General features: G+C 47.4%; 1 protein-coding gene across 1 annotated transcript in view; it reads right to left on the reverse strand.

Moving 5' to 3' along the window:
* Nucleotides 1–9,913, reverse strand: part of MNT (MAX network transcriptional repressor) — a 107,880-nt gene extending 97,967 nt beyond the window's left edge. The window contains exon 1 of the mRNA XM_060258987.1: nucleotides 9,838–9,913. Coding sequence (XP_060114970.1) covers nucleotides 9,838–9,913 — 76 coding nt within the window. The remainder of the gene's footprint in view (nucleotides 1–9,837) is intronic.
* Between the last annotated feature and the right edge of the window lie 1,354 nt (nucleotides 9,914–11,267).

The raw sequence follows: 11,267 nt of genomic DNA on the forward strand, positions 1-11,267 counted from the left end.
GTCTTTGATAACTTCAGCTGGCTCACCCAAGCTGATGTTGACAGGATTCGGGGTGCTGTGAGGCTGACCACCTGCCTCCTTGACTCCGTGCCCCTTAGCTCTGCCCACAAATCTCCAGGAATTTCCCAATATGGATAAGTCTGACCCACCAGAGGAGAGAAAAGGTGGTCTATGCTGCACTGAGTGCCCTGGAAACAGAGAAGTGGCATATATTTATCTGCCACATTTTTAAAATCCTGCCCTCCTCTAGCAAGCTCAGGGTAATGCACATGAGTTTCCCCTTCTCCATTTATTCTCACAACAACCCTGTGAGGCCGGCTCTGCTGAGAGAGAATGACTGGCCCAAGGTCACCCTGGAACACTTTATGGCAGCTTCCAAGAAGCACCCTGCTGTCCATCAATGGCCACTAGATTCTGGAGAACAACAAAAGCCTTCACTGCCACCATACTTCACCCCATGATCAGCTGCACAGCACTGGGTAAAGAGTTCCCAGGCAAAGGAGCTGAAAAAATCGTTGTGCCTGCCAGAAGCTGCAGAGGGAAATGCCTCTCTGTTCCCTGGGCCAGTTCTCAAGCACATGCCTGCCTGCTCCACACCGTGGAACATAAACACAACAGAGCCACTGGCTTGCAGCCAGAAACTCAAGCCAAGCCTATCCCACAAATACCACGCCAGGACCGCCACCCAACTGCCGAGCATCAGTGACGCAACTGCACACAGCATCTGCGGTATAGCGTGTTGTTTTAGAGGGATGGTGAGGCGGGGATTTAAACAACAGCAGCAAAGGGCAATCCTCAGAGTTCAGTAGCCATATTCAGCAAAGTTGGAAGGAAGGGGAAATTACAACCGTAATCCTACACTACAAAAAGAGATTCCACAACTTGCAGTCGTTATTAATCTGCACAATGCAAAAATCAATGCTGCATCTGACTTGGGGTGTTTTTTTTTAGCCTTTCATGTCGGAGGCATTGAAGGAGAGGCAGACACACATGCACAGCACAAAACACCCAACCTTGGATTGTCAGAAAAATTCTGCTCTGGTTTTCCTGGATTACCCAGGCTCTCATTTTTCAGTCTGTTTTTCAATCCTGAAGGACTTGAAACTTTCCTTTTTCAAATCAATGGTATTTCAGATTCTGCATTCTATGCTCCATTCCAGTTCTGTATCTGCATAATCTGGAGCAGAAACAAACGAACAAAAGACTTTGCCCATGCAATCTTTTTTAAGACAGCATCTTGGATCTCTCAGGCAAAAGAGAACTAGGAAGGGCACAGGAGAGAGGAAGTGAATCTCAAAGAGAAGAAAGAGGAGCTGCAGACTTTCCTCAAAAATCTTACATGCACAGAACTAAAACAGTGGAATAGTCAGAGCATCTGGTCTGCCAAATGATGCAGCAGAATTCTGAGATAGCAGAAGGGACTGAGCTACATTCAGGTTGTGGTAGGAGGCAACCATATTTTACAGGATCCTCCACATAATGACTGCCCACCAACTCGTGTGCAAGGGAGAACAAGAGTTGTAGTCTAGCTCTTTTAATCTGTACTAGTTTCCCAATTACTAAGAGCAGCCTTAGAACACTTCCTCAAGGAATGTTGTTATCTGGTATCCAAGGCGACAGACTTGGCTGGCCCAGGCAGATGCTGCTGCCCACAGAAAGCTAACCTTGAACTGGATGTCGATAGTGTAAAGGCCTGGGAATCTTTTTAAATGGGTGTAAAGCGCAAACTCTGGGCATGCTACTTAGAGCTGTAGCTTAATTGTTTTAATTTTAAACTGTTTTAACTGTTAAACTGTTCTAATTATTTTTAAACTGTTTTGATTTTATTATGTTGGAAGCCGCCCTGAGCCCACTATGGGAAAGAGCGGCCTTTAAATCTGTGGAAATAAATAAATAAAACCATTATATCTTTGTATAAATATGTGCTTGAGTTTTGATTAAGCCAGTTCTGCCAGGGATCACCTTGCTGAGTGTTTGCTACGGATCTTTCCAATAAAGCTTTTTCTGCACTCATCCGAGGAGCCTCCTTGACTGAATCTGGGCAAACTTCACAATATACCTGCCATCTGCTTGCATCAGTTCTTTAAATTCCCCAGACCAAGAGAACCAAAAATATATCAGGAATTGCTTCTAACAAAAGGGGGATCTGCAAGGAAGGGAGATTGCACTCCCTAACTTCAGCTCTGCCTTGCCTTCCCTTCCTCTGGAGGGATTCAGAACCCTGAATAATTTAACACATCATTACACAAGAACACAAGAGAAGCCATGTTGGATCAGGCCAGTGGCTCATCCAGTCCAACACTCTGTGTCACACAGGGCCAAAAAACCCAGGTGTCATCAGGAGGTCCATCAGTGGGACCAGGACACTAGAAGCCCTCCACTGTCCCCTCCCCCACAAGCACCAAGAATACAGAGCATCACTGCCCCTGACAAAGAGTTCCACCAATACATGGCTAATAGCCACTCATGGACCTCTGCTCCAGATGTTGATCCAATCCCCTCCATATGTGTATCCAATCCCCCAAGCATGGGAATTGCACATACTGGCTTTCCAAAAACGAGATTTGGCCACAGAGCAGGAATCAAACTTGAGACACTTCTGAAGGGCATTATTCTCTCCTCTGTCACCAGCAAGAGCTGAATACAAGTATTTTGTCCCCTCTGTAGCTCTTATGGAACTCTCTGGCTTTAAGGGGCTGAAAATAAGACAACCAGCATCATAATTGCCCTGGGAGAGAACATTTGGAACCCTGTGAACAGTTCTGGTCACCCCATCCCCAAAAAGGGTATCAGAGAGCTGGGGAAAGTGCATAAAAGAGTCAACAAAATGATTGAAATTATGCAGTATCTTCCTTATGGAGAAAGGCTGAGTTGGGAGAGTTCAGTTTAGAAGAAATAGACTTGTGATAGTGTGTGTGACATGCCAGGGATTAATAAAATTACGCACAATATGAAAGTGGATGAGGGGTGGAACTTCTCCCTCCCCTGACTTATCATAATTCAGGGAGCAGCTATGGGACAGAAAATAATAAAGTAAGCCTTCACAACAAAACATCATCAAACTGATGGAATCCACTGCTACAAGATGGAGTCTCCTGCATTAAGCCAGATGGCTTTAAAAGGAATCAGACAAAATTCACAAAGGGCAGATCCACCAATCGCATTGGTCACAACAGCCCTCTGCTTGCAAGCCTTCCAGGACATCTGATTGCCCCCCAAGGAAAACAGGATGCTGAATTAAATGGACCTGTGGCTCAGTCCAGCATAGCTTTTCTGGTGGTTTCATTCTCCTCTATGACTCACAAAGAACTCACCACCTGCCCAGGTGGGTGGAAGTCACCAACCCTAGGTTGGTAGGCAGGCATGGCCTAGATGGGATCTCACTCTGGCATCATCTGCCTCCCACTTCCTGTAATATAGACATGCCCCAAGAAGAGTGTGGCCATTTAGGTAGATGCAACTCAAGGACACCGCAAAGCCTTGAGCCATAAGACATCACAAGGTGGTTCCAGTGACTTGTTCCACAAGCTCTCAGCCCTAGGAAAAGGCAGCCTTTCCAAGTTCCCTAGTCCCTTGGGCCCAAATTGAAATGGCAAGCACTGGCCAAGTTCACAAGAAAGAACTATCTCATGACCACTGGAAAAATACAGCATTTTGTGAAGAACTCAGAAGACGTTAAGAAGAGAGCAAATGAATAACGGATTTTCCAACACGAACAGTTTGGGAACTCCCAACACTCAGCACAAATCAAACAAATCCTTCAGCACCCTTTTATCATCAACAAACACCTCCAAAACAGCCTACAAACTGCAAAAAAAGTAATAGTAGTAGTAAAAGAACAGATGCCTGAGCAGAGTAGACTGTCATTAGAAAAAGCAATCTTACAAGGTCTACACAGGCTTGCAGATGTCAGCTACAAGTTCAGGCCTCTCTTCAACGATGCATTTCCTGACCTCGGGCATCAGTCTTTCAGCTTCCCTGACAGCAGCCTGAAAGCCCAGCCAAGCCTGATCTCACAAGCTAAGCAGTGTGGGCCATGGTCAGTATTTGGATGGGAGACCAAGGAAGCCCAGGGACACTATGCAGAGGCAGGCAAAACAAGCCACCTCTGAATGTCTCTTGCCTTGAAAACTCCAGTCCAGAGTTGCCATGGGTCAGCTGCAACATGACAGCATGGAACTATTATTATTATTATGAAGCTATAGGCAAGTTTTTTTGTGCTAGAGTGTACATAACTGTTCTTTGTATGCTCTGTATGCCATCTTCAGTTCTAAGGATTTCAATGAGACCGTGGAGAGCTGCTGAGAGTCAGTGGAGACAACATTGAATTGGTGGACCTATGTCCAAGTAATTATAATAACAGTTGTAACTGACACTAGGCAACAATTAATAAACATTCATTTTCACGCTGAGGTTCTGTAAGTCCATGAAGTCCGGACAAAGACCCCAGGTGTTTTTTATTTCTCCTTTTCAATTTTTAGAAAACCTTCAAAGTGGTGTAAGCTTCAAAATTGTATTTGGATGCCAAATGCCAGCTACAAGTATTGCTATTATTTCCTTATCTTCCTTCGCTATTACTGCCTTATCTTCCTTTCCAAAATCTCTAAGTGCTGTCACGGATTCAAGCCTTACATCGGTTAGAATAGCATCTTCTAGCCAATGTAAGTCTTGAATCCATGAGAGTGCTTAGAGATTTTGGAAAGGAAGATAAGGCAGTAATAGCAAAGGAAGATAAGGAAGTAATAGCACTAATTGTAGCTGGCATTATTCTTTCTTTGGCATCCAAATACAACTTTGAAGCTTACACCATTGTTGAAGATTTTCTAAAAATTGAAAAGAAGAAATAAAAAACACCCGGGGTCTTTGTCTGGACTTCATGGGCTAACAGAACTTCAGCGTGAAAACGAATGTTTATTAATTATTGCCTAGTGTTGGTTACAACTGTTGTTATAATTGCATATACTATCACTCCATTGTTTTTGTATTGTATTCCGATGTTGAAGTAGCCTGACAGTTCTGAAACAAAAGTTCTGTAGCTCATGTGTCCATCAACATCAAACTTCCAAGTACAGAAAAGTACTTCTGTGCAAACACTAAAAAAACAAATAGGGAAAGCCTCATTACCTTCATGCCCTTGTTGGGAACAGGACACTGGGCATGTGAGGCTTTGGTATGATGTGGCAAAGCAGTTCTTCAGACGCTCAAAGACGGGTCTGCCTCTGAGGGAGTCACAGCTCAATGGCAGAACACCTGCTTTATGCACACAAAGTCCCAGGTTTGATCCCAGGTTAAGCAGTGCTGGGAAAGCCATCTCTTCACCTAAGATCCCAGAGAGCTGCTGCCTGCCAGAGTAGGAAAAGAAAGAAACACTATAGCACTGTGATAAGAACTGCCAACGCAGAACGATCAAATATAATTTAAACAATCTGGGAATGAGCATCTAAATTTCCACCTGTTTCAAATGTACATATCTTCAAAGCTGAACTATTCAAGGAGGTGTTCAATGTATTCTCATGCAATTATAATCTGGAACTGAACATAATAACAAAAAGTGAAGAAATCTGCAAGAATCGTTAACAGGATCTTACTGTATCAAACTTAATGAGCCCGTTAGAGGAGGGCAGGATATACATTTGATAAAATAAATAAATAATAAATAATGAGGAACTGTGTCGAAGGCCAGATTGGTCAGGCTGTACATTGAATTGATCTATAGGAACTTTGTATATATTCCTATATACATTGTATCCAAGCTCATTGCAATTTATATAACGTGCAGTTGCTCCATTTATATGCCATGTGATTAAAACATTCAAGATAATGATGAAATCAGAGTTGGAAGGGGCCAACCCCCTACTAAATGCAGAATCAACCTAGATCAGGGGTGTGAAATGTCTAGCCCATGGGCCAGAACCAGCCTGCCCAGACCTTTAATCAGGCCCACTGGCTCTTTTCTCCCCCCCTCCCCCTCATCCTGTCCTCACTCTTTGAAGCTCTGAGGCCGCTGAAGTTCCCAGCTCCTTTTGCCTTGTCTTTACCAGCTGCAGCAAGAAGCTCAACTGGCAAAACTGCAATGAAAATGCAGAATGGATTTTGCATTAAGATCCCTGCATCCAAATAGATAGCCTATCTGGGCCCAGAGACCTTAATGGAAAATCCATTCCAAATTTTTCTTGCAACTTTGTCTGTGCTGCAGTGTGTTTCACTTTCCAGCTTTAGTATGGCCCCAGATGAAGCTGCTGCTTCCTGGAGTTGCGTCCTTGCAAATAAAGGGTTGATGTTTTGAGTCAGCTTGTCTCTGCTGAATGGACATGAGAATTGGTGCTCTAACCTGGGAACCCACAGCCAAAGTGGGATAATACACTGGAGAAGCATTGCCAATCTGAGTAGACTGGGGGGGGGGGCAGAGGGGAGGAGAAGCTTGTCCAGCTATTTCATGTTTTCCAAGGCTTAAAGCATTGTATATTTTAAGTTTCCACTGTGATCCTTGTACTTTTTCTTGATGTTTTATTTTTAAAACTGCATTGTCAAATCACACCTTACCTTTTTAAACAAAATATGGCAAGAGTTTTATACGTTTGTATTTTAAGTTTTAAAAAATATTTCAATTGTGTTTGTCTGTGTCCTTTACAAAGTTTATCTCTCCGCTACCTGGCACTACATTTTATGACCCGTTTATGTCGTAACCCTCGTAGCAAACACAACACCTGACTTAGAGCATCCCTGACAAATGTTTGTCCAGCTAGTGAGTGGGAGCTCACCACCTCCCTAGGAAGATGATTCCACTTTCTTACTGTAAAAAGGTTTTCCTAATATCCAGCCAGTTCCTTCCCACCCTTAATTTAATCCCATTATTGCGAGTCCTCTCCTCTGCTGCCAGAGGAACAGCTCCCTGCCCTCCTCTAACAGCGCTTCAGATACTTCAAGAGGGCAATCATGTCCCCCCTCAACCTCCTCTTCTCCAGACTGAACACTCCCAAGTCCCTCCGCCTTTCTTCCTTGGGCTTGGTCTCCAGGCCCCTGATCATCCTTGTTGCTCTCCTCTGCACCCGCTCCATTCTGTTTACACCCATCTCAAAGTGAGGCCTCCAGAACTGCGCTGCACACAAGACTCCAGGTGCAGCCTGACCAATCTGATTAATAGTGTAGTCAGATTATTTGTTTCAATTGGATAATGTTTAGTTCGAATAAGACATTCCGACACAAACAGATTGTAAACATTTCATTTTATTAATGAGATAGTTTTGGCAATGCTTCTCACAGTGCTATACTGTTTCTTTGTTTTCTGACTCTGTGTTGTGGCCCCAGCTTTGGACACAGACACTGAGAACTGGTGGGATTAGATCGATGACTGTGCAGTTACCTGAGGAAACTTAGTTTTCATTTTCATTTCCTCTCCTCCACCTTTCTTTGCATGACTCATCACTTAAAATAATACGTTTCAGGCTACCTTCCATCACAGCATTGTATAATAAAACACACTGGTTCCTCCCTTGAGGTTGGAAAAACGTATGCTACCCATTGCTGACTTCACACCACCTCACAGGAAAGACTCGCTCCCCTTCCAAAGTGACAGTAATAAGCAGTAGGCAACAAAGGGAATCCCTGAGAAGATCTGAAGCTTCACTTCCAGGCCACGCCTCTGGCTCTGCAATGCCACACAGTCCCCGCCCCCTTGGTCTGCTAACATGGCCAGGCACATCTTTACAGAAACCTTCCAGCAAAATTTCACTGGGACTGCCCAGAGCAAATGGCCTCAAACTCTGTCAGAGCTCAGCTAAGCAAACCCTATCCAGATCAGCTTCCACGCTGGCAGACTGGTGGGCAGACAGAACTTTGTCGAGGGGAGGAGTATGATTTGTGTGGCGAGTGTGCATGTGGTGCTCTGCAAAGTAAACAACAGACAGCTTCCTGCCCTGAAGGGAACCCTAGCTGGAATTCAACAGGAGCTGGAGGCAGGTGACAGCAGGAGGATAATGAAGGTAGGAAAAATCAGAAGCTGATCCAAATAGACACAATTAGCCATAAGGGCTAAATGGAGCCTCCATATTCAGAGGCAGTGTACCTCCGAATTCCAGTCGCTGGTGGGACAAACAATGGCCAAACATTTGTTGGCTTTCTGAGCTGGTTTGGGGCTTCTTGAAAGCCACTGGGGGAAACAGGTTGGGTTCGAAAGAATTCTTGTCTGACACTGTAGGACTGCCTCTTGTGTTCTGCTGACCAGTTGTGTGCCAACTCTCTCCATTAGCAAGATGTACTTGGAAAAGGGAACTCCAGCCCAGAATGCGTTTTGAACACAAGGCCTCCCTCAGGGGATCTGAGAAGGCCTCTGAGCACAGGCTGAGTACATCTCCCTTAGCATGGCATTACCACAGCTCATCTCCCCACCCTGTATTTCCTAGAAACCTTCTACCACCTCCCCTATGGTGACCAAGAGTTACCTCCTGACACCCATGATGGAAACCTTTAGGCTGGCTTCTTTTCTTAGGCTACCAGAGTGCCAAGAGTCCATTACTGGAGAGTAACCTCAGAGGAGTAAACAAGCATACTATATGGATGTGTTGAAAAAGAAATGAAAATGTGGAGTAAACTAGTAACTTATATGGACTCATTTGCAGGGCCACTTATGTATACATAGTATGGAGGTTCCCAGATAATATCACAGTCAGCTCTTTAAACAGATCCAAATGCATCATTATACAGGCCTATACACCAATAGCAAAATTTCAGCCCTTTTACAAGTGAAGAAATCATATTTCTTTGTATTTGTATTTTTTAAAATCTTGCAGTAATCTACCACAAAGATCTTTACAAGGTAGAAAGGGATGTTTCAAAAAAAATATGCATTTTATCACTAAATACACTTCAGACCTGGATCAAAAATAAGGGGAGGTAGTAATCAGATATTAGCATGAGAGATGTGCTATGTACCTGCATGTATTTTACCAAAATAAATCTACAATTTATTTTGCTCCAAGCTGCATGGACTACGGTGGCCCACTTCATCAGTTGGCTTGTGCTGTATGGAATGGAAATCCACTTCTTTCATGATAAATGCTATGGATTTACACTCCATGTCTGATAAAATAAGCTCTGACTCACAGAAGCTTACACTAGGGGAAAAACTGAGAGTCTTCCAAGGTGCCACTTGACTTCTGCTATACTGGAAAACTCTTCACAGGTGCCTATGGACAGGACCAAACAGAGGGCAAAGAGGGAATATATGCCAGCCAGAGTAAGAACACACATCCCTATGCAGAGACCGCTGATATGACATTTGTTAAGAGATTGCAGGAGCCAAAAGCAACACCAAGAAGCGAAAACCAGGTAGTTCCTTTTCGGCGTGATCGAGCAGCCTGCCGCGTGTCCCCCCCAAGTCCTGCTTGTCCCCACCCCAAATGAATCCCCGCACAACCTGAAACAGAGCTGCATCTTTCTAAACCCAGAGAGCTCTGCGGCCTTGAAAGGCAGAGGTTGTGCAGGCTGCAATCTCGGGCTGTCCACTGAGCAAGACGAGCTCCGGGCAGGGGAAGAGGCCCGCAGCCTGGCGACCCTGAGGCGGCGTTCCCGGGGCTGCCCCCCCCCCCCCCCGCGAGCCGAGAGGCCAAAGCGAAAGCCCCCGCAGCCCCCGCCCCTCCCCCCGCCCCGCGCACGTGGTAGAGGGCGGGGCGGGCAGGGCACGTCACCCCTCGCCCCTCCGCCCGCCAATGGGAGTGCCTGAGCGGCCGCTCCATCGAGCCCCGCCCTGCCGGGGGGGAGGGGGGAGGGGAGGGGGTCCCTGCGCAGCCCCCTCCCCCCCCGGAGCGCGCCCCCGCCCCCGCCCCCCCCCGTGCTTACCGCGCGGCGCCTGCTGCTGCTGCTGGGCTTGCCACTCCAGGAAGCGGGCGGCCTCCAGCAGCGTCTCAATGCTCATGTCTCGGCCGGGCGGGCGGGCGGGCGAGGAGCGGGCGGAGGCGGGCGAGGAGCCGGGCAGGCAGGCCGGGCCAGGCCGGGCACCGAGCGCTCCCTCCCTCCCTCCCGCCGGGCGGCAGACGAGAGGCGGCGGCGGCGGCGGCGGGCGGTGCAACAAGATGGCGATGCGTAACAGAAACACAACAAGGAAAAAGGACTGACACAGCCCTCCCCGCTACTACGCCGCCGGCCGCCGCCGGAACCCGGCCTGGACCAGCCCCGGGAAGGGAAGGGAAGGGAAGGAGGAGAGGAGGGGCGGGGCCTCCCTCCCCCCCCCCCCCCCCCGAGGAGCCCGCTGCAGCTGCTCAGCCTCCGGCTCCCCCTGAGCAACGGGTGCATGCAGAAGTCTCGCCCACCAGGCTCCGCGCCCTCTCCGCAAATTAGGCATTTGCCCAGGGCCCCCTCCTGGCGCCCCACACAAAGGCCTGCTCCCCTCCTGCACCAGCTCATTGGCTCTCTTGGCAGGGGGCACTCCAGAGCGATGCCAGCCTCCTCCTCACCTGCTTCGACTGACTGCAGGTTTATACCCTCTCTGAGCAGCTCACAATCTCTTACAAGAGCTCTGGCTGACCCAAGGCCATTCCAGCAGGTGCAAGTGGAGGAGGGGGGAATCAAACCCGGTTCTCCTAGATAAGAGTCCGCACACTTAACCACTACACCCAACTGACTCTCTATTAGAGCTATTGCTGACCCAAGGCCATTCCAGCAGCTGCAAGTGGAGGAGGGGGGAATCAAACCCGGTTCTCCCAGATAAGAGTCCACTCACTTCACCACTATGGCTGACCCAAGGCCATTCCAGCAGCTGCAAGAGGAGGAGTGGGGAATCAAACCCAGTTCTCCCAGATAAGAGTCCACTCACTTAACCACTATGGCTGACCCAAGGCCATTCCAGCAGGTGCAAGTGGAGGAGGGGGGAATCAAACCCGGTTCTCCCAGATAAGAGTCCGCGCACTTAACCACTATAGCTGACCCAAGGCCATTCCAGCAGCTGCAAGTGGAAGAGTGGGGAATCAAACCCAGTTCTCCCAGATCAGAATCTACACACTTCACCACTGCACCAAACTTTCTCTCTTAAGAGAGCACTCTACAAGGCTTCGTTTCCCTTCCCTTCCAGTTCCCAAGTCTGCCTGCAGCACTGCACACCCTAGGGAAACATCCTAAATGTGCCTCATCATATCTTAAGTTTTCAGGTATCACACATTAGCACATCACTAATCAATGGCAGAGAGCCGTGTGCTGGCGGTGTGGTACCAGAGCATGCAAATGTGCCACAGCACACCAGTAAGTGCATTTGTACACAGGACATTCGAGGAATG

This window comes from Heteronotia binoei, chromosome 18, assembly GCF_032191835.1.
Source record: "Heteronotia binoei isolate CCM8104 ecotype False Entrance Well chromosome 18, APGP_CSIRO_Hbin_v1, whole genome shotgun sequence".
In the NCBI taxonomy this organism is placed as follows: domain Eukaryota; kingdom Metazoa; phylum Chordata; class Lepidosauria; order Squamata; family Gekkonidae; genus Heteronotia; species Heteronotia binoei.